General features: G+C 38.1%; 1 protein-coding gene across 7 annotated transcripts in view; it reads left to right on the forward strand.

Moving 5' to 3' along the window:
• Wake (ankyrin repeat and fibronectin type III domain containing protein wide awake) overlaps positions 1 to 24,890 on the forward strand; it is a 211,141-nt gene that overhangs the window by 180,436 nt on the left and 5,815 nt on the right. For 3 of the 7 annotated variants that reach the window (XR_012994364.1, XM_076327806.1, XM_076327807.1), the window contains exons 2-9: positions 2,014 to 4,346; positions 6,044 to 6,181; positions 7,044 to 7,122; positions 17,617 to 17,720; positions 22,936 to 23,196; positions 23,289 to 23,591; positions 23,838 to 24,277; positions 24,500 to 24,879. Coding sequence is in view for 6 of the 7 variants with exons in the window: in XM_076327806.1 (XP_076183921.1) it covers positions 3,194 to 4,346; positions 6,044 to 6,181; positions 7,044 to 7,122; positions 17,617 to 17,720; positions 22,936 to 23,196; positions 23,289 to 23,591; positions 23,838 to 24,277; positions 24,500 to 24,879 (2,858 nt within the window). In the remaining variant the exon portion in view is untranslated. Of the gene's footprint in view, positions 1 to 1,401; positions 1,419 to 2,013; positions 4,347 to 6,043; positions 6,182 to 7,043; positions 7,123 to 17,616; positions 17,721 to 22,935; positions 23,197 to 23,288; positions 23,592 to 23,837; positions 24,278 to 24,499; positions 24,880 to 24,890 lie in introns of those variants that run through there. The other 4 variants (XM_076327809.1, XM_076327810.1, XM_076327808.1 and 1 more) reach the window with 3 other exon arrangements.

Raw genomic sequence — 24,890 nt, forward strand, 5'->3', positions numbered from 1 at the left:
TTTCTTTGCAATTATTTCATGAAAATATATTCGAACGCGAGCTCGTCCGTGGTTCTTGCGTTTGGAATCGCTCCGGTTCGCTTATCGCGAGTCTATGCGCGATATTCCGAGCGAAGGGCGTTAACGATAATGGGGATGGCTTGCCGACGATACGAGAGACAATGGGGTACCACCGATCGGTTTTAGGCGCGATTTTCTCGTCGATCGCGAGGCAACGACGATCTTGGACGATCCATCCGAGCACGGACGCCAGCAATAAATTTGATTGGGCTAACAAATTGTCACGCTTGTCTCGAGGAGGAAGAGGCGACGTTTCAGGCCACTTCTTCGTAATGGGCAATTGTGGCTGGCGCGCTGGAATCGCTGGACCGTCGTGCGTCCTAAGTAAATAATAAAATCGTTTCACTCGGGCTACCAGTTCCCCGCGTGACCGCTATCAATTCGGAGCTTTTGTTTCTCGCGATCACGCACAGAACACGATTCGTCGTCGTCGAAACTCCCACGAGGAGAGGTGTCCAGAGATTAATCGCGTGGTTCACGAGAAGTCGGTTGTGTCTCTTCGAAGTCGATCTCGCGTCGAGAAAAGTTTCACTAAACGAACTCCAAAGCGGGATACCATTTACAATGTGTACACGCATAAGTTTCCGGAACTGTCGATTGTCTCGAATAGATGCTCCAATCGCGATAGTAGAAACTCTTTGCTTATCGTTTTCATTGCTCGTTGTACATGAATCCGACCGGTACACGTGCCATTTTAGAATTAAATGTTCAACACGCGTTGTCGTGTAATAATTCTTCGCGTTGAATAATATTGATTATCGTTTTCGTGGTGTTTTTTTTTTTTTTTTATCATTTTCTTCATTCTTTTTAATTTTCTTTAACCCGAATGACACGTTGTATACTATTTTTCGATCGAATCGATCTTCAGTGTGAATTTTCGCGTAATTATTTTTCGCACGGTATCTTTTTCACGTTAGTCAAGGAAATTTTTCAATGATTTTGTTTATCGTTTCCATCGCGTTTTGCCACTTTTTTCCATCGTTTTCATGTCCGATGGACGTCCGTAACCCGCAATTTTTTCAATCGAATTAATACTCGGTGTGCGTAGCCGTGTAATAATTTCCCGTGATAAATAAGTCTCTTTCCAGCGCTTAATTGCAACATTTCCCGAACATTTACTTCCTTATTGGAAAATCAGCTTTGTTTCTCTGCGGCTAATCATTTTCCACTTTGTACACGTTCCCCGATATTTTTTCAACTATTCGTTAACTACTTTCAAGGCACGCAACGAACACACCTGCGTCACGGTACGATGAAATATTAACAACGCGAGCTTCACGCTCTCAGAGATTAGTTTAGTGTCCTTAAAATACTGCCATCGGTTGATTTTGCCTAGAAAATCGTGGATTGAATTTAAGGTATAAAATTTCACATTTAACTGAACCCTTTTTCCAATGGTTCAGTTCAAGATGTCAAGGGATATTATTGTTAGAAATGAAATTTAAAAGGGTAGAATAATGTCGAGTGTTCGGAATTTGAAATTTAAATTTAAATACAATTAATTACCGATCGAGCAAGGTACATCGGTTTTCACATTTCTCTTTTGTTTCGGAGAATTTGTTTTTCGATCGTTTTTATCCGAATCTATGAAAGTGTAAAATTGCCCGTGTCACCGTTTCTAACTACCTCGTAAAGAAGACTATTAACCTTGATGGGAAGTGAAGGATATCGTTTTTAAGGTTTTATATCCTCTCCTAATCCGAGACGACGTTTATGACAACTCTCAAAAGAAATTTCTCAAGGTCCCGATCATTATACATTCCAACAGTCGAAATAAAATTTTAAGCGTCACATTTTGCGGACACTTCCTTTCTTTTTTTTTGTTTGCAACGCTACCGATCGTCTCGTAGAGACTCGTCGTGTTTCCCTGAAGGAAGGACTGCCGATAATTTGTACAATGATAGATCAACGATGATCGTTATCCGTCTACAAAAATGGTCCGTCGTTTTTCAGCTTTATGGAACCAAAGAAGTGCCTGTAGGATTCCGGGAGAAATGGCCGAAGTCTTTCTTTGCCAAAGAGACGAGAAGATAATATATTTGTACATACAATTAAAGAAAATTTTATCGAACGTGTTTCGAATGCTCCACGAAACTCATTACGGACGCTAGATAACTCTAAAACTTGTGCGATAGTTGTATAAAAATTTGAAACTCGAGTCTTCCGTGATCATCGAATAAATATTCTGGAAGAAAGATGGTTTCTAAAACGACAATTGAATAGAAATTCCAAAATTGAGTTCTCTGCGAAATAAGTTCTGTCACTGAATAAATATTCAGAGAGCGTTGAAATTCCAATAAGTCATCGACGAGTGGAACTGAAAATTCGAAAACTGAGTTCTCCGTGTAACAGTTCCGAAAATTGGTTCCCCTGTGTAACAAGAAATTCCAAAATTGAGTTCTCTGCGAAATAAGTTCTAATTAAATATTCAGAGAGCGTTGAAATTCCAATAAGTCATCGACGAGTGGAACTGAAAATTCGAAAACTGAGTTCTCCGTGTAACAGTTCCAAAAATTGGTTCCTCTGTGTAACAAGAAATTCCAAAATTGAGTTCTCTGCGAAATAAGTTCTAATTAAATATTCAGAGAAAGTTGAAATATCCAATAAGTTATCGACAAGTGGAACTGAAAATTCGAAAACTGAGTTCTCCGTGTAACAGTTCCGAAAATTGGTTCCCCTGTGTAACAAGAAATTCCAAAATTGAGTTCTCTGCGAAATAAGTTCTACCACTGAATAAATATTCAGAGAGCGTTGAAATTCCAATAAGTCATCGACAAGTGGAACTGAAAATTCGAAAACTGAGTTCTCCGTGTAACAGTTCCGAAAACAGTAACAAGAAATTCCAAAACAGAGTTCTCCGCGATTACCGAGCCAACGATCTGAGAAAATTGGAACCGCAAAACGTGAGTAACCATTGAACCCCAACGTTCGACGAATCGATTGTCCACGACGCAAAACGAATTCGAGAATTGAGTTCTCGGACAGTTAAGGACAGTTTTGAAAAATCTCGCGAGACTAAAAGATCGAGTTCTCCGCGGAATAAAATGTTCCGAGATTGAGTTCTCCGCAGTGTTCTTTCGGAGAACGTCGAGGTTCGTTGAAGTCGATTCAGAGTCGGCAGGAGGTTCTCCAGATGAAATTTCGCAAATCGACCAGATCCAGCCCGAAGATGGAATTGCTCTCGAGGCGATCGTCCAGCGACAGGATGTCGACCTTAAAGAGGTCGAGGTCCTTCCGTGCGTCGTTGAAGCTGATGTCGAAGCTGAGGAGCCGCGCCACTCTTCGTTTGAACACGGGCTTCGATTTGTCGAATGCGGCCGTGCGGGACCAACGCGGCGGTAAACGCGCGAGTGCGCTACCGCAGCTCGAGGAATCCTCGAGTGCTGTACCGAGCACGGAGAACTCGAATCGTACGGTGGACGAGAACGCGATCGACGACCACGAGAACGATTTGTTGTCGTTGAACGAGCTGGAGTCACGGGGAATCAGCAAGGAGCTGAAGAGCAAATTGTGCCTTACCGACAGGATAATGAGAAAGAATCGCAAGGAAACGGAGAAACCCTCGAAGAAGGATCTCTCGCCAACGTTGACCCACGGTTTTCGTTGGAGGAGCAACGAGTCCTGCGAGAAGAAGGACGTTCTACCCGGTCAATTGTCCTACGAGAATCCGACTTTCTGTCTGGACAACTCGTTGGATTCGTCGGTCACGAGTTTCCTGTTCGAACCGGAGGACTCCGATCGCGAAACGAACGACAAGGATCCCAAGGACGAGTTCACCACCGATACGTCGAATCTAGATCCTGGATTGACTCTGATGGTGGACTCTCGAGTTCCTTCCGAGCGTAAAATCGAGTTTCAATGCGTTCGCGGCAGCGAGGTCTTCGAGGCGGAGTTCAAGCGCGATAGAAACGTTGCTCGTTCATTGATGGTCGGGAACAAAGCGAGGAGCTTGTCCGTGAACGACGTGGTCCTGCAGGACGAAGAGAGGGCCGCGAGTTTCAACTCGATGGTCGTCGACGGGGTAACTTTCGATCGTCGGGATCACCGAGGGGACGAGTTGTCCTCGAAAGGGCGCAAATCACCGGAATTAATTAGGAAAACGTCCGTGTGCTCGTCGAAGTCCTGCAGGATCAGGACGGTGGATAATATCGCAAGTTTCTGGACGAACGCACGCGGTGGCAGCTTCCGCAGCAAAGTCTCCGTCGGGAGAAAGAAGTCGATGAAGGATTCGAGGGACGAGTCCATTGGACAGGACAGGGTCCTCGTTACGACCACTTCCGGATCAAGTACGGGTCATCTAGTTTTTAATTAGTACGAAGGTTCCTTGCTCGCTCGAGGGACCTTTAAGTGTCCTTTTTCATCCAACTCGCCCGTTTGATAAGAAGATCGAATAACGAACGTGGCGAGAATGAAAATTCTAATCGGAGAAACGGAGAATAGAAGAACTCCGTTTCCGTTTCACGATCGCTCGAATTCGATTCTCGCGTCGCGTGGTTTGGTATATTTTTCGAGTAATTTCGGTTCTCTGTATTCGCGAAGGGAAATGATTAGAGAGTACCCAACGATGTTTATTTTGAAATGAATTAACGAGCGAATGGTATAAATGTTTTCCGAATCGTTTCTGAGGATTCACGAAGAGTGTCTAGGAACACTCACACACAAGGAGGTATTTTTGAATTTAAAATGTGTTGAAAGTATGGAATAAAATTTGGTCGTAAGGGGATAAGTTTTCGAGAAAATCGATCTTGAATTTTACTCGGGGCAGGCGTGCGATCGAATGTACGTCTTATTAACGCGTTTGACCATTGTATATTATTTCTCTAGATAATTGGCGTTTGTAAACATTGATGGTCTTACTGTAACGATATACCATTGTAGATATTCACAAGTACCAAATCAAGTGTTAGGTCGGTTCGTAAGTTCGGTGTGTTTATATTTCTTGCGATACGTTTCGTAAACACACGGAGCTAGAAGGTCTTGGCTGACGAAACTGTTGTGCTTCGGTTTGGTCTGTAGAAGGTATTCGAAAATCACGGATCGCGACGTTACACAAATTTTATATTTATTGTCCGGTAAGACAATGTCTGATTGTGAGATACTTGTCCATTTTCGTCATCTCGTGTTGTACGAGTTCAGAAAAGGGAATACGACAACCCTAGTAAGTTGCATATGTGTTTATGGAAGAGGTGTTTTATTATTATGTCAAGAAGGAAATTTTCATCCAGAAACGAGAAGTTTATTAATATGAGAAATGTCGTAAATACTGAACGTGTCAAAATTATATGAATGTAGACATTTGAAAAAATTGGAAACGAAATCAAAGCTGGACGTATGATAGCTTCGTAGGTAAAATTAAAATATTACTTTACGTGCTAGAAAAATAAACATCACGAACTTATGGGAGGACCTAATAAATTTTTAAGCATTGTAAGAAATGGTCGAAGGTTTCACATCAAGTTACTCAATCGTTCGCGTGCCCCAAGAATTTTCAAATTTGATTCTCTCGATAAAAGAAGTCTCGTCCGAACAAATTGTATTCCATGTTTTCAGTTAATTTTCACAAAGAGTGTTCTTTCCTGCTTGTACCATGAATTTTCTCACATTCTCAATGTTTCTATTATCGTTCAATTTTCCCTGAAAAATTACCGAACAAAATCGTTTGAAATCTTTATTCGCAGTAGAAAATCCGTATTCTGGTCAAATATTTGTTAATTGGAAGAAACCCGATGAGAATACGAAACAATTTAACCAGCCAACGTTTACTTAATCGACAAATTCTCGTTGAATTTATCATTCTGAGGAATTTAATTTTCCAAGATTTTTTTGCCAATTAGCATGTAAAATTTTCAGTACTCGTCGAATCCTTTTACTTGTAATGGTTTTCCGTTGTGTTCCTTTTTGTTTATTACGCGCAAGACTCCCGCTGCGCTTTGGTCTCTTTGTTTTTTCCGTTATTTAGTTCCTTTTGTTTATGTTCATACAGAGTTGTACTCTTTGCAAGGGATGGAGTTCCTGGAGGGCTTCGGGAAGAAAAAGCAGCAGCCACATCAGCAAGCAAACAACATAGCATCGGTGCACATCAATCCTTTATCGGCACAGTCCCTCAACATACACCTGCATGGTATTTTATTTATTTAGTATTTATTTTTTTCACTCGTCGGTTCCTATTTAATTTCGGTTATTTCAATATCAATACTTCAAATCGAGTTTGAAGTGCATCATCCCCCCCTTTTTTTGTTTCTTTTAACTTCAGTTTCATCGAATAAAGAAAAATCATTGCAGCTTGCGCTGTGTGTTTAATAATTTCAATTTTTCGTTGTAAGAATTTTAAATCTTTTCATAGCACGATTTTTGAATTTTTTCAATCGCTTATTTTTTCAATGAGAAAATTATTCTTTCCGTGCAATATTAACTCTGGTAATTATTTAAAAAAGTCGGAGTCCCATCGATTTCGACGATTTTTGAATATGTTGTAGAAATCGAAAAAATATTCACTTTTCCAAATAATTACCTCGACTCTTTGCACAAATTTCATTTCCACGATCATTCCTAATTTCATACTACTGGTAATTTTATTTTTCTACAACTCGACCGCTATTGTAACTAACGTTTATTCTATTAGTCCGTTTTGTTACATGTACTATCTGTACATCGATAGTACGGCAAGAATTATTATGTTTATCGCAGATTTAACATTATTTCCGATCTCGTGTATTTTTTTTTATACGCACGAGTTGTGAACTTGGTTCCACTTTTATTCGTACAATTTTAATCCGCTGGCGTTCGACGCATTCCTTTTGCGTAACTATAGAACGTTTTATGGAGCCAGGAACTTGAGCCATTTTTATGATTTACAGATTCAACGATATTCGATACCCAATGAGAACTGTTTTTCAATCTCTCCGATATCGTTAACCGATTTGAAGGGTAAATCGATCTGTATTATACATGCAATATAGATCTTCCGTTTTGTTGTCTTTCAGCTCTCTTCGCAGCCGTGGAACATGGCCACCTGGACAAAGCCAGAACCATTTTGGAGTCAACAGACGTGGACGTGAATAGGTAAGATATTTCAAACCTTTTTCGCAAATCTTCCATCTTCATCTACTATTTTTATCCCTCGAACTTCCAGAAGTATTTCAACTAAGCCTGGAACTGTTCGGGTAATTTAATATTTGAATATTTTATAGATACTCGAATGATTCGAATACATTTTAAATATTTGAGTATTCGAATATTTGCACTACTTGAATAACGCGTATACTGACAATCTATCGATAATGGTAACTGTATAAAAAAAAATACATTCAAAGAACGAAAGAATATTAGAGAGAAAAAATAATATGGTCACATAACTGAATATTATTTGTATTACTAATATGCTTCTATAAACTGTGATACATTTGATATTAGACTCGATTTATTTATCCGTAATTTTAAAATTTTTTACAACCGATATTAATCGATGACAGTACAATTTCGATTAAGTATTTTTGTTAGGTATCTAAAAATTGATGTCTGGTTCAATGGTTTTCTTTCGATATTTTCCAATTTCACCGAATTTGTACGATATATTCGTGTAGTGCGCTTGTTAGAAAAGTGAACGTTGTATGGAAATACACGGAAATTAAAATCGTTATTGCTTTTTGTACATTGCAGTCGTGATCTCGTTATATCCGTGATCGTTATAAACGGGTTCGACCGGATTTTATCTTGCCATTGAATGAATCATTATGACGAGTAAAATCAATGATACTTAAAATAATATCACGTGTTTCTATATAAACATACACAAATACAAAATAAGGTACCACTTTGTGCTAATTTAAACATTTGTTCAGTCTTCGTTTTCAAATTGAACATACGTTCGCAATACGGATCCAAACGCTCTCGATCATTATTTAGGTCATTATCGGGTTTTAAAAAAAAAAACTGACCAAGAGCATTATATTATATTTGTGAAAGAAACAAAAAAGAAAAAACCTTAGGTTGCGTAACTGCTTTATTTGCAAACTATTGTTTCTTTCTAGACGTACCGTAGAAATATTCATAACTCCTTTTTTGTATCTAGTGATGGCCTAGTTAATGGTCGAAGGCGTTTATATGCGTATTGCGTGAACATATTCTATCCGAAGCTAAAAATGGAATAAATGCACGAATTGGCATGAGAAAAATTTGATTTGAATTTTTTTCTACGTTGTACATAAACGTGTATAAAATTATACGCATGGTTTATGGGTCGCTACTCGAATATGTATCTGTTATGAACATTCTCTCGATCGATGCACAAAATATTCGAGTATGTTCAAGTATTGCAATTATATTCACTGAATATTCGAATATGTTCAAGTATTGTAATTATATTCACTGAATATTCGAATTTCTCGAGTATTCGAATTCTATTCACTAAATATTCGAATATGTTCAAGTATTGTAATTGTATTCACTGAGTATTCGAATTTCTCGAGTATTCGAATTGTATTCACTGAATATTTGAATTTCTCGAGTATACGAATTCTATTCACTGAATAATTGAATCGTTCGACTATACGAATTATATTCATCGAATATTTCAATCACTCGTGTATTCGAGTATTCGAATACAAATTCGACAGTATAGTTCCTGATATCGATCCTATCGTTTTCCAAATATTCTTCGATCCGTGTGTACGAAACGGAAAACCACTTTCTTGACTAAACGTTGCAATACATAAGTGGAAGACATAACACTGGAAATTTGTAAAAACTACTCAACGTCACGCGCTGATTTCAATCGCGAATCAACGGCCAATAGCGTCGCACCACGTGGTCGCTATGTAGGTTAATTGCAGTTAATTAATTGCCCCGGACGTTCCATAAGACGAGCCAATTAACGTAGGATCGAACGACAAAAGTCACAACACAAGAACACTTCGAGAGTTCGTCGATTCAGAGTGTTCGAAAGATGTTAAACAACGAACAGTTGTCAACGTATCGCTCGTTATTTTCACAATACTCGCCAGCCTTTGTATCCGTGAAAGTGATTTACAATTTTACCAATAATTTCTTTCTCCTCTTTTCAACCTGAAATAATATTCCAAAAGGGTACAAACCTACTTAACTGTATCTTAATTCGTCGACATATTTGATTATTGATACACGAACTTCGTTCTGATTTCATACCGTTATTATTAACATTATCGGGGGTCTAACTATAATTGTTCACATGCTCGACATTTTATTTTTCTCCCGAACGTAAAACATTCAAAGTTTGTAATTTGCAGAAGACACCTCGTTTTAACGTTACAACAAGAATATATTCCTCGAGTTACTCACTTACTTCGTGAACACGCTGTACAGTTGTAAATATATTTCATAATTTATTCGTAAATGTGTCTCGCTATCGAACGAAGAAGAAAATTGAACTTGCAGTCGAATAAAGTGAATACATTGGTTCGATAAACCGAGTGCATCGGAAATGTTGCAACCAGCCGTACGGTATTTATTTTTCATAAACGGTTCGTATTTATCGCGATGGAATGGACTTTTACTTCGATTTCATAAAATTTCTCCCGCGGCACGATAAATATGAAGGGGAACAATGAGAAACTTTTATGAATCGCTTTTACGAAAGGTTATGAGATAACTTCGTCTGTTATTGTGCCCTCGTAAAAGTGGATTCTTCGGATTCCTGGTAAAAATTAATGCGTGTTTATCGGCAGTAATGAAATCATACACCTCGCGGGTTGGTTTTAATTCTTATTGGTTAACTCTGTACAAGTATTTCGCGATACGTAAGCGGTGCAGCACTTCCCGCTTTCGAGTGAGAAATTTGAGACTCGAAACCAATCAAAATCACTCGTGCAACATAAATCGAAACCGGTGCAGAGGTAGTCACTTGAAAGCATAAACGCCAAGTAGATTTTAACTTGAACGAGATAACTTTAAATTCTTTGTAAATATCTCGAGAAACGAAAATAGTGCTTTTGAGTAGAATCGAAACCCGATTAAATAAATTCGAAACTTTCACGAATATCTTACCAGAAATTTTACATTCTTTCAAATCGTTTGTTTCTGCAATTTTTCGAGTCGAGCACGCTAATCTTTATACTTAATTTATTTGTAAACTAACACGTAAAATTTGTAAAAATACGAACAATATTGTAACATTGACGATGTGACATTTTAATGCTGTTCTGGTCTAAAAGCTTGGTCACTTCCTTTGAATTCAGGGTTACTCAAAAATCATATTTTAAATATGACAGAGTATATTTTAATATCGAAGTGAAACAGTTCATTACATTTAAATATTATTTTACGAATATCATTAGGTATATCTGTATATTATTATTCGAAACAAAATATTATATGTTCGTGTAGTCACACTATTTGAATAATACGAATATTGATGTATTTAAACATTACAATTTCTCATCAACCGATCATCAAGTCGTGCATACAGATTATCAATAATCTGCGCGTACAGTATACATATCAACATTGTATTTGTCATTGTTCTTCGGTTAGATGACACAGCAGTCTATTCTTTCTCGTAATCAATTTTTGCAGATACACGTATTATGCGTCAATTTAAAGGTGTCGCTTCAGCGGTCATTTTAATCAAACATTTGTTGCGGTCGGTTGACGTTAACGTTTATTGTGTAACTTTGAATACATCAGAGACACGGTACGAGCTTCCTCGGGTGTGTTCGAGCCTTGTCGATCATCTGCCGTGACCATAATTTTTTTCAACCAACGTTCTCCACATTTCATCGCTTTTAAAGACACGTCTCAAGAAAGAACTTGTTCCGGTACCATTTTAATAATACATCGTACGCAGAAATTCAATTAACATTTTTTTCGCGTAATTATCGCGACATCTGAACATCCAGCTTGTATCGTGACTAGAAACAGTAGTAACACGAACGTTAAGTGCCCTTATCAATCTGACGAATCACGAAATGACCGTCATTAATCAGAACCTTGACGTTATTCACACACAAAGTGGCCCATTTGTATCTTCCGACACAAATCTGCCAAATTATTCGTCAGTCCAAAAAATGTTTCGAGCGAAGCTTGCTTTGTTTCAAGAGGTACGTCCCACGAGTCTTGTATAGGTGGACCTGTCTGCAAGATTTCAAAACGATCTTTGTCTTTTCAAATGGAACAATAGGTTCGCAATTAGGCAGGTGTGCAACGCACACCGTGACGAGTTCGTTGATCCAAATACGTTGATCTTTCAAGGTCGTTTAGGGTCATTTGTTCCAATTCGAAACTTATCTTCGTCGAAGGTCCGAATTGTTTCTTATCTTTTGTATTCCAAAGGACCACCTTGGACCTCGATTCGCTGGTTTATTCTATCCCTAAACGGTAGCTCCACCCTCTCGAACGTTGCCCTACTAATTTTACGCAGCCACCCCTAATCCGATCCCTTGCGCTATCAGGGATGGTGAGTTCTCGGTAAACTTTTATCAAACTCGCGAAGAAAAAGTCCAGAGATGTCAAATCCGGAAATGTTGGTTAGAAGGGTATTCTACTTTCTCTTCCTGCTCGACGACCAGGAAACATGTTATTTGGTGTTTGGCGAACACAACCATCATAACAGGTGAGAACACCGTCTTGCTGGAACCATAACCACATTCTGGTGGCCGGTGAAACTTCTTCCAAACGAGCTTGCGGTTTATCGATTAGAAATGAATTGCAGCTAGAGACAGAACGAACCGATCTTCAAGATTGTTTCTTCGAATACGTGAGGTGAGAAACAATCTTTGGACGTTCGACTGATGTAAACTATGAACGATAAATGACTTTCGATGACCTTAATAACTATAAACATTTCTAAGAAAGAAAAGAATCGTCTGCGCCCAAAATAAGCGATGAGTTCAAAGTGGTACCAGAAATATATATCCCTATTGAAAACTTTCAACGCTAAATGACTTTTAATTACCTTAGTAACTATAAACATACAGTTCTAAGAAAGAAAAGAATCGACTGCGCCCAAAATAAGCGATAAATTCAAAGTGATACCAGAAATATATATTCCCACAATTGTCAAACTCCAATGATTCGTAAACGGATAGAAAGAAATGTTTCTAATCGTCAGCATTCTTATGGACTAAAAATTTTCTTTCGTGCCATACGTCTCACCTAGAGATTGTACCCTCAATTTCGATAAAACATCGTTGGGTGTTCTTTCATCGTCTGCGCAGCATTCGCGTCGCGTTCAACGCAAATTCGTTACAAACAGGCAAGATTTGTATTCGAGTAAAAGTTTCGAGTGTGTAAAAATTTGATTTCGTATTGAAATATTTCACGACGAGGAAAAATATAACTTCTATTCCGTTCTATAACTTGTAATTCTCGTCGAGAAATAAATGGTACGTTTCAAGTACGAGTGAGAACGTATTTCTCGCACACGGTGTACGAGTTCGCGAAACGTAGAGATATTGGGATTGACTTCGATTCGTGAATTCGATATCGTACACGATGGTATCTGTAGCGATGCGCTAAGAGCGAGCGATAAATCCCGGTTTTCTGTCGCCTGGTACCCCGTTGGCGGGCGTTAATTAGCGTTCGATGCAACGATAGCTCTCGAGACGAAACGTGTTGTACGTGTCTCGTCGCGTTACACGGCGTCCACATTGTAATCCTATCGATCCGTGACAGAAGGCTCGTTAGATAGGTAGCAATTCCCGACGATAATTCGATTTCATCGAGCGGATGGACGAAGCTTTGCCGTAGATATTCCAGCACGCTCAATCCCTCAACTTCGATCAGACCTGTAATTCACTTACACCGCTGGTTTCTTGCGTTCAACGTTCGAGCGTGACCCATCGGGAATTGGTTTTATATTTGAACAGGTTATGCTTGTCGCAATTAAATTCGTTACTGGTACTAACGAGCAATTTATTACTCCTGAACGTTTCCGACTATCGGTCGATCGAGAGCTACGAAAGAAGAACATTTTCGAGGTACGGACGAAAAAAAAAGGAAAATATAGTAACGTTACCGAGGAAATGGTGCACACAGTGATGAACATTCGAAGAAGGTCAATTTAAACGAACGTGAGATAACGAACAGTGTGGTGTAACAGGCTGCGCGAGTGTAGTCACGCGTACGTGACAATGGCCGATAAAGGGTAACGATTCTCGGTTGAACCGAGCGATAATTTCATATTTAACACTTTCGTTTGTCGTCTTGAAACTTTCCGAAAGAAAATTAAAGGAAAAGTTAAAATTACAGGAAAACCTGTAATTTACGAGTTGGAAATTGTGCACATAGTGGTGAATATTTAAAGGCGTCAATTTAAACGAACGTGGGATAACGAACAGTGTGGTATAGGAGGTTACGCAAGTATAGTCACGCATACGTGACAATGGCCGATAAAGGGAAACGATTCTCGGTTGAACCGAGCGATAATTTCATATTTAACACTTTCGTTTGTCGTCTGAAAACTTTCCTGAAGAAAATAAAAGAAACTTAAAGGAAAAATTAAAATTACAAGAGAACCTGTAATTTACAAGTTGCTTTTTTTATTTAAATTGAAATTATTGAAATTATTATAGACGTTCATTCTCAGTGACGTTTTTACTGGACGTATTTTACATCTTATACTGACTCGATCGTATCGGATTTATGGATGAATAACTGAAGTTTAAATATTTGGCGAAAGAAAAGTATTTTAGATAATTCTTCGAAACTTTGAAAAATACGTTTATTATTCGAGAAACTGTGCTTCCGTATCGAGTAACGTTCGATCGCAACATTTCGCACGTACGGATCTCGAGACCGATGCGGAATATAAAACGTATGCAGAGGGACCACCGCAGCTCACGATTGTTCTCGGTTTCTTGGCGAAGAGAAGAACGAATCAGAGTGATTAAAAGCGAACGAAGAATGCTGCAAGACGAACCAAGCATTATTGCACTCGAAGGAAAGAGTATCAGGCGTTTGAGAGGTGGAACGAGACGAAGTGTCGACGTTTGTTCGTTCTCGTTCGTCTCTTACTGTTCCTCTCTCGTTTTCGCTCCCTTTGACTCGTACTCGTTATGTCTCTCTTCCATCTTCGCGAGACAGAAGTGACTTAAAAATAGTGCTCGATGCAGAACTTCCAACGAATAAATATCGTATCGTAGGAAAAAAAGAGAAGAATAGCAGTCGCGGATTAAGGAGAATATGGCATCACGCGTAAGTGGAATGTGAACAACTTCGAGTGATTTTACCCTACGATGGCCGACTGTAACGTTTGACCCAATAGGGGAATATAAAACGGTGCCCTTAAAACTTTAAACCGCGCGTTTCTCGGAACCGTGGACATATCTTCGGAGCTACCGAACCGATATAAAATTTCATATGCATACGTATATGCATACCAAACCGAAATCCATGTTTTCACATCTTCTACTTTCTAAACCTCTCTACGTTAACATACATCTAGCGATATGTGTTCTATTTTTTATTGTAATAGGGGCGATAGCTACATTCGTACGCTTTAATAATTTGTTTCGTTCGTTTGACATTCGTGCGAATTACTATTAGAAAAATACCTCTGTTTGGACAAAAATGTACGCTTCGTAACCTGGAACGCGAAAAAAATTTATTAAAACACCTCACGAACATTCATACGGCACACTGATGTTTAACAAACGTATCTCCACGAAGATCTACGTTTGTATTTCTTAAACTTCTCGTTCTTTAAAAATTTCTGTTAAATTAACTGTTACTTAATCGCCTCCCTAACAAGAATCCCCCGTTCGATATGGATTATTTCTCTAAAGAATTACTAATTAAAATTTATTTTCGCCGCGTCGTCGTCGACGTTATAGAAAATATTATAAATTCTCGCTACTGCCAAAAATTCGCTCTGGAATTTAGGAGAATTTAATTAAAAGAAGCCTTTTGTCAACGAACGCTCGATGCAACGATAATGGTACTTAAAAACATCGAACGTATATAGTACCAAACTCGAGACTGGTTTCTTTCCGACACAGGACAACATTGGGCGAAGGAAGAGGGGAGGGGTGGAACAACTTTGAAAGTTCCTCAGCGAGACGAACTTTCCAAGAAAAATATCCTCGGCAAACTGTGTGAAAATTAGACGTTCCTCGCGACGAGGTTACCTGGACTTTCTCATTTCACGGCATCTGCCATCCAACAAAGAGTCCAGCTAGTCGAAAAAAAATCTTTTCTCGAAGTTTCTGACCGGACGCCGATAGCCGGAGCAATTTTTGCGACAAATTACCCTCCGGGGAGGCCCAGACTCGGTTCACGTCTCGAAAGACCGTATCGGGATCAGAGTCCTGCGGTACCGATAACATTAAACGTCCTCTCGAATCTAAATCCCTGAATCGACGTTTGCGTCGTCATACGGTGCACGTGCATCGTAATCGTCGTTGAATGTTCATTCGCAGCCACGATAATCCGTTTATTCACTTCTCTCTTTGTCCCGATTTATTAACGGTGACTCGTGAAAGCTCGTTTATCCTAGGACTAAATTGACGCGATCACCACCACGTAAATAGTGCACGCATTGTTCGTTTTTTATTGTTCGAAATCGTCCTTTTCCCCAGCAATTTGGGTAAGGTAACTTCGAGAGAATCGTTTATCCTAGAACTCAATTGACACGATCACAACCACGTAAATAGTGCACGCATTGTTCGTTTTTCATTGTTCGAAATCGTCCATTTTCCCCAGCAATTTGGGTAACGTAACTTCGGGAAGATCGTGCTTACAGTTTCAATCTTCGTCGAAACTCCGGTGCTTGAAAATTCGCTCGAGATTACGCACACTTTCGTGAGTTGAGTAGATTTCAATATTCGACGACAGCTCTCGTGTACGGGAGACCACCAGCGATCCGTTATCGGCCGCTGTCACGCATACATGACTTCACTCTTCAGCGGTTATCGTCCCCTGTCACGCATACGTGATCTTATTCTTTCGGTCGCTGTGTCTCCATCCGTTCAACTTAATAAGTTTATTAACCCCTTGCCTTGCGTTTTATTTTACAGCAGACGTGCCTGTCCGGATTACTTTAGTTTTGTCGTAACTGCGCGCGGGTATTTGTTGCGATGCGAACTAAAATATCGGGCCGTTCGGAAAGTCATTTCGTTTTCCAAAATGGAGAATATATGATTTGGTAAAATGTTTATGCGCTCTGAAAAAATCGTGTTTCGTTTTCATCGAAAAAAACGAAATTACTGTCCGAACAACCTAATATTTCCATTTGCATTAAATTTATTTGCAACAATGTAAGGATTTAGTTTCTTGGTGGATTTACAAAGTAACGATTCGAATGTAAAGGAGGTGAAAATTATACTTCTAGAGTAACGATATTGTGGCAAACGTAAATGTTGATTTTGCTGTGGACAATCGTGCTAGGGAGAATCGTTGAATCGTCTCTCGTACGTTGTTTAGGCTAGTCTACGTTTACAGAGACGTATTTGAGAGCATTGTTAACATTATTGTTTAACGTTTCGACCCAACTTGAGTGTTTTCAAAAGTAAACCAGTCTTTTGGAAAAATAGACCAGATTTTCTTTCGATCAGGTGTCTGGTTGATGTCTGATTTGACTGTTTTCTGCTAAGATAGAAAAAATTACTGGATATCAGTGACATTCTTTTCGTAAGCATGTTACACAATTTTTTATCATTTACATTGAACAATATTCAAACTATTTGGAGTACAGTAACGAATGGTAAATTCTTGCAACAAGCTACAATTATTATTTACGCGATTGGTAATATCTTTAAAATAGTTTCGTTTATTCCACATTTTTACTTTCTAGCTGTAATTGAATTTACCGCGTTAGAATTCATAACCTCCATTGTATCATTGTTAAACGACTCGCAGTCACATGGCGATTCTTGCGCATACGGTTCTTCGTATCCATTTGAATCTCGACAAATTCGATATATTTTTATCACGGTCAGATGATAATACATAACGTTTGAGACCATGTACTCACAGGTAACTAATATTAATTTAAATTTCCTTCGTTTTGTAACAATGCTCGGAATTTTATAAATGCTAACCTAGAGATTTTCTTTCACATTGATTTAACGATATTCTTCGTATTATGATAATTCATCAATTTTCCTACGAAGAAGGAGTACTATCTGGAAACAAGTAAAAAATACAAATGCACATGTATAAAATAATATTAATAATAGAACGATCACGTATTATACTATAATTCATATTCTACAATTATAATTTTTTTTATGCATTCCTTATTGTGCGAATTAATTTAAATATTCTCAATTACAAATGAAAAACAATTATACCTTTGAAAGGGACCCACAATTTGGGTCGAAACAATTATATAGACGTTTGAATTCACTCTTATAGAAATCTCTATTTTTTACCAATAACTGAGTTTAAACGCTCTTCTAAATTTATAGTTTCTTATAATATTTCTTTCATCCTCGCGTGCATTGCTTTCGTCACTTAGCCCAGAAAACGTCCTCGAATCGTTCACTTCAAATTGCGGAGCGTCGCATCTTCAAAAATAATTTTTATCGCATTTAAATCGATCGAATCTTTTCATCCGACTAACGTCTGTCTGAATTAAATTTCCAGCGTGAACAGCGACGGCCTGTCAGCCCTGGATGTCGCGGTTCTCAGCAACAATAGGCCGCTTGCAAAAATGCTGGTCGCGTTCGGTGCACAGGAGGGCAACCAGTGTAAGTATTCGTAAATTCGATTTAACAATTATAGTACTGTATAAATTACATTAAGTACGTTATATCTCTCGATACGGTCACGTTCGAAATTCCACAATTTTTAAGGATGATAATAACATTGAAGAATATATACAGAATGAATCAAGTTCGAAATTGAATTTCCTAATAAATTTGTAAATTCGATTTAGCAATTATAGGACTATAGAAAGTTCATTTAATACGTTTTATTTGTCGATACGGTCACGTTCGAAATTCCACAATTTTTAAGGATGATAATAACATTGAAGAATATATACAGAATGAATCAAGTTCGAAATTGAATTTCCTAATAAATTTGTAAATTCGATTTAGCAATTATAGTACTGTATAAATTACATTAAGTACGTTATATCTCTCGATACGGTCACGTTCGAAATTCCACAATTTTTAAGGATGATAATAACATTGAAGAATATATACAGAATGAATCAAGTTCGAAATTGCATTTCCTAACAAATTTGTAAATTCGATTTAGCAATTATAGGACTATAGAAATTTCATTTAATACGTTTTATTTGTCGATACGGTCATGTTCGAAGTTTCACAATTTTTAAGGATGATAATAACATTGAGGAATATATACAGAATGAATCAAGTTCGAAATTTCATTTCCTAACGAATTCGCAAAAAAAGTGTAGCAAAGTATTTTCAATACCCCGCTTTCAAGTGAACCAGCGATCCCAATTTTGTCACTTGAAAGCGAGCATTACTGTAACTGAATTTTATTTTTGTATTGCACAATTTTTTCCTACCGAACCTAGCTCGCCACATTGATATTATTTTACAGTTATCCCGTTTTATTTTCCAATTTTTTGTTAACAATTGAAGAACATTCACCGTTTAGTTATAACAATAGGTGCACGTCCCGATGGAAAACTTTGACACGCGACAACAGAGAACCGAGCAAATTGTCGCTTTTTTTCCCACAACCACCGTTTTGCCAAACAATAGTCAGGAAAATTTGTCGCTCGTATGGAGGCTGTGAAAGCTGCAGGAAAACGTTTGATCAGACCAATGGTCACCAGTTGTGAATGACTGTTGTGAATGTGCTCGATACAATGAAATTAGTCGCTCGTGTTAAATCAAAGTAACGGTGAAAAAATTGAATTCATTGTTCAATTTATTTGACATCCTTACGCGGACCTCAGTATTGAAAAAGCATCTGTCCACATTGAATAATATTCTTAAGAAGATGTTTAATCCCCAGAATCGAAATTGATAGGTTTTGAAAGTGATGGATTATACGTATCTCTCGAAAGCATCACTTTTAGCTTTCTATAAATATTCTATAAATATTTCCATAAATATTCTATAAATATTTATAGATATTCTATAAAATGTGCATTAAATGTGAAAATATTCTTCTGTTCTACGTGCCTGTGTGACTTGTCATTTTTAACTAAAAAAAATAGTAAAACAAAAAAAAAACAAATATAGAAACAGACATACAGATGACCGTCTCGATAATTGCATAACAACGAGAACTATAACCTGTTCGTCAAATTTCAGTAAAATTCTAAATGAAAACGAACATTAGTCTTCTCTTTAAATAAATTCTTTTAAATACACATATATATTATAAAAGTACCGTCCTTTATTTTCATAATTGGTCGTTTATTATATATATATATATTTATGTATATATACCAACTATAAGATTCCAACAAATAACTCACAGAGAATTAAGTGTTTTAACATCGAGTCGAGCATTCGTTGGAATGATTCGTATGTGGGCAATTTTTTATTCCCGTGATTGCATCGAATCACCGATTGCATTGAACCGACCCTCAGTATTACAGTTCGCGATCGAAATTTAATGACATTTCGCGATGGAGAGCCGCATCGAAATTCTAAATATAAGCAATTCGTGCTATTAATACGCTGTGCGATTCAGATTCATTTCACGCAGTGTTTCCAAAAGAATTGCATGAAATTTTGGTCGAGGAGGGAGAGATTCGATAAGGCCGCAGGAGGAGGGGAAAAATAGACGAATGGGATGGGATTCCAATTAGGATTCCACAGTGTGTAATAAAAATGCCGTCGAGCTTTATTGCGTTTCAACGACGGCGCGGTAAAATGAAGCTGGATACGTGAAGAGGTACGAACTTTTTCCTCTTGTTCCTCTTCTTTCCAGTCATTTTAATACCAACTCCCCTTTTCGACACACAAATGCATTTCGAGGCTTGAAAGGAACTTACGAGGAATAAATCTGCAAAATCTCAAAATTTGTATAACAAATATTCGATTACCTTCGTAGATAAATAGCGTCTTTTATACGCTAAGAATGTAGTAAAATCAATAACACGATACTGGGAAAAAAAATCATTATATACGAAATTCATAATTAAGAAACATTAGAATCGAACTAATCGTACGTGAAAACTGAACTTGACATTGTTAAATTGTTTTAGAATCATAATTTAATTAATGTATCTCCAAATATTTATTCATTGAAGCTACATTTTCTTTCTTTTTTATTTTCTTCCCTTGTCTTCTTTGTCATATTTTCTTTTCGTTATTTGCATTTACGAAATAGTTTACTTTTCCAAAATCTTCTCTGACTGAATCCTTCGTCTTATTTTAATTTGATACAATAACCAATAATTAAATACATATGTACAAAGTAATATTGATTACTTAACGACCACCGAGGCTTTGAATATTTCCCATAATTAAAATTAGTTGATGCAATGTACGAAAAGTAATTTGTGTAATGGTAAATCGATGAGAGTGATTGGACATTTTCAATCGCTGTAAAATCGATCGTCGATGTGCGTGACCATGATGTAACGAAACGCAACTAGGATGATTTCGCGAGCGATGCAATTAGAATTACGAACCTTGCCACGAGACGAAGCTTTTAAGCTCATGTTAGTATAATACATTAAATGCCCAGAGTATAATCTATCGATTAAATTCTCGGGAAAAATTTGATCTAATTAATTTAGAACTAGCACAGTTTTCTTTCGTTAATTTTATTTTTTTTTTTCACTACTTTGCTAAATTTCACGTTATTCGATTACAGAGGATTAAATTTGATTACGTGCATTCACGAGTCATTTTTGCAGCTGATTTCTAGCATGAGTCTTTACTTAACAAATTTTATGTAGTTGCGAGCATTAAATTCTCCATTCGTCGTGGGAGACTTTAACGATATAACGATGCTTGTATGAGACACGATTTATGCTGGCATTAAAGTCTTTCAAATTAAAAGATTTTTTTATCAGAATTAGAAGTAATTGCTGTTCGATTCGAAATTAAAAGTATTTTTTCTCCAAGGGTTTAGAGACTGATGTTTCATTATGTGTTTTGTAAATTAAAATATTTATTATTCATTAAATTAAAATATAATTGCGAGTGAAAACTTAGAAATACATAGGTAATACTGCTCTCGAAGTATTATAAGAAATCTTATTGAAATAATTCCAACTACTTTGGACACTAATATTCATTTCTCTAATTTACAATTAAAAATAACCTATTCACTTGCATTTTAACTTTTGCGTTTGCATGTTAAATGCACAATCGTATTAACAAGCTTTCAAATAACAACTTTCCTCGTTCAGTTCTTCTCAATTGTAAATATGATATTAAAAGATGGTCTAAAATTAGAAAATAAACATTAATAAAATTAAGAAGGTAAAGAAAGGAAACAAATTGTCTACTATTCAACTACGAGGAATTATTCAAAAAAGATACACACATTATACATATTTAAGTTAAATTAGAGAAATGGACAATTACAAATTCTTAAAAACTTTATCAATACAACTATACATTCAAACTGTTCGCATAAAACGAACTTTCTTCCCAATTATCTTTCACGATTTGAAATAATCGTAAGAATTTCTTTTTAGCGATCGATGCATTCAGTGCCCAACGAAGGCGTGCCATGTATTAGTTATTAATTTCGTATCGATTCTTCGCCGCTCGCGGAAGCGTGTGGAAAGCTGTAAAATAATCTGCGCGGAGATTATGCGTCTCGGTAGAAAGTGGAAATCGATATCTCCCATGGACAGAATTGTGGCGAAACGATCGCGGTGTAACCATCCGTCCCGGATGCAATACGCTGCAGAATTTTGCATTCATAAACATCGGAACGACTGAATTGGCCCAATTAGCCGGGATATCCCGGTCGAGGATTTTTACACGAATCTCTGTTCACAAGCACGCTGATTTGTACGACACAATTGGATCGATTACATGTTTTCTTTGCCGGTGTTCCGTTCGGAATTTTATCGCTCGTTTCTTTCGTAATTTCCGTGGCGCGAAAGCATGCTCATCCCTGAATAACGATGTTGTTACCTAACAAACTTCCATTCAGATGAAAACAATTCCATGCGCTAGAAAATTGTAAATTGGATCCAACAATTAATAATAATAATAAATACGTGTTTACAGCACCGAAACGGTGTACAAAGGGTGATTAAGTATCCAACAAACAAGAGAGAAAATAAATTAGAGAAATACGGCTTGTGTATCCCATTGTTAGCCAATATTGAAAATAATGCGATAATAATTAGGACCGAGAGTGTTCGAATAATTTGACACTCGATTGTTTTAGAGGTATTTGAACGCTACAAAATTGGAATATTTGAGTATTTTGTTGTTATGGAAAATTTAAAAAAAAGAAAAAAGTTCTAAATATTATTATAATGTGTTCTAGTCTTGAGAAACGTAAACACATTAATTTTTCTTTGTCGAGATAGAAATGTCGCATAGAATATCGTTGATAAAATATCTTAGATGAAAATAAAGTTTAAAGAGAACGACGAAATTAAACGTTTGTATTATATTCGTGGAATATTTAAATTACCAAAGTGTTCGAATTTTCGATTAGTGAAAATTTGGAATAATGGTCGGAGTCTTAGCAAGAACGTAATGGAATAATTCAAACAATTAAAAAAAATAAAAAAAGAAAGAATAAAATACGTATATAAGAAGCTTAAGCACACAAGTTAACAACTTGAACATTACAACTAGGCAGGGTTCACAGATTCGTTGAATTTTCAAGCTAGATCTCGTTCGTCGTAGTGTTAAATAAAATACAAAGAAAACAGTGAATTTCGATACAAACGAAAAAAAGTTACGAGGCATAATTTAAAAATTTTTATTTCTATTTTACAAAAGATTTCACTAAAAAAAAAACCAATTCGTTTCTGTTGCAATGGTGCAGTCAAGTCTCCGGAATCCTTGGGTAGCCATTTGGCCTCGTTGCTGTCGGAAGCGGAGCACAGAGTCCAAGAACTCGGCGGTAGTACTTCCGGTAGCGGCGGGACCACCCTTTTAGAGCCACCGAGCAGCCATAGATCAAGTTTTTCATCGCAACACAACAATTTCACGGGATGCGGCGGTAGCGCGGAGGACAAGCAGCTGGCATTGTGGGAAAGGAGAGCGAGGGCTCTCAGAAAGATGTTACTTGGTTTCGATCAAGCGAGTAAGTATCCAAAAGAAAAAAGGAACATCGAAAGCTTCGATCCGATGAACGCGCCGTACGAATCGATTCTTCGACACAATTGTTGTTCCCAGGGCCTCCGGATATGCCGTTCCTGGTCGCGGTCGACGTTACGGGAACGCATTCGGTGACAGTGAGATTCCAGGAGCCAGACTCCCATGACTCGCCCATCTGTACGAAGTTCAAAGTCCAGTGGAGCGTCAAGGAGGACTTCTCGGTGATCTGCGGCGAACGGGAAGTACTGGACATGAAGCAAAGGGAATGCAGAGTCGACGATCTCATCCAGGGACAGAAGTACCATTTTCGTGCGGCCGCTGGCAATCTGAAAGGATACAGCAGGTTCAGGAACTCGACACCGGCCCACGTTACACCGAGCAGTACGATCATCTTTTAAGTTCCTAGAAATTGTAGTGTTCCGAACGGTAGCCGAGAAACACGTAGCACGGTGCCAAGCTTGAGTCTCCTCGAGTCGGGCCTCGTTCGTGCCCGCGTTTCCACCATATGTATTTAAATCCGGTCAGATCCCGTGTTCACGCCTAGACTAAACAATCGTGTCAGGTTCGATTCGCTGTTGGTGTCCCTGAAAATTGAAGTGTCTGTGAGACACACGATCATCGTTCCAGGTTGGAGGGACATCGACGGCAGGGTACCGAGGTTCGCTGGCCGATTGGAACAACTGAACTCTCTGTTCACGGACATTAGACGGCCAGAGTACACTCAAGAAACACCGGCTCTACAGAGGCGCAATCACAAGAAGAAAACGACGATAAAGCAACTCTTCACGGCCACGAGTAAATTTCAAAAGAATCTAAGGCGCGGTGTGTTTCTCGCCTGTCTGCTCTACCACGAGGACAAGGTGCTCGTGACGAACGAGGATTTCCTACCCGTCATCGAAATCGACGAGACTTATCCCAGCTGTATTTACAACGATTTCCATTGGCTGATGAAAGTAGCCTGCACTTGGGACGACGTCAAGACACTTCGACAGGATATGGAGAAGAGTCACAGCAGCTCGACGAATCACTTTAGGATAAAGCTGTTGCAAGCTGCTGCCCAAATGCAGGTTCGTTGCTCGTAATGAGAGTTTAGAGAGATAATTCGTTGAACGAAACTATGATTGTGTACCCTTGTACGTGTCGTCGTTGGAGAGCTCTCCAACGTGTCCTATTTCCTCGAATACTTACTTTTGTCTTTGTTAATTTACATTTCTCGAACGACTTATCCTATTAACCGCCAAAAAGTGTGCAACAGCGATCAATAATCCCGAAAATGTTGATGGTTGCAGGCAGCACTGTGCATACAGGATCTTGGGCAACTGTACCATAAACCTGTTAGAGACATCCAAGGGACCTTGGTTTTCTCCACGGTGAATTACATAAAATCCCCAAAATTGATCTCAGTATTGAACAGCAGATGGTTGCCGCTCAGCAAGGTCACGAAGAAGGTGATAACTCACGAGGATAGCAACGTGGCGGACATCTTGATAGCCAGCATACACGAACAGATGACCTATCATCAAGTCAGCAGTATTAAATTGTCAAAGGGGCTGTACCTCGGTTACCTAAAGATGCAAAGTAGTGTGGATCTCATACAAGTCGTGGTTCCTACGAAAGCACCCAATGTTTTACCTCACTCCAAGATCCGTGACAATCCCCACGTTTCCGCGTAAGTATCGC

This window comes from Ptiloglossa arizonensis, chromosome 2 (assembly GCF_051014685.1).
Source record: "Ptiloglossa arizonensis isolate GNS036 chromosome 2, iyPtiAriz1_principal, whole genome shotgun sequence".
Taxonomy (NCBI): domain Eukaryota; kingdom Metazoa; phylum Arthropoda; class Insecta; order Hymenoptera; family Colletidae; genus Ptiloglossa; species Ptiloglossa arizonensis.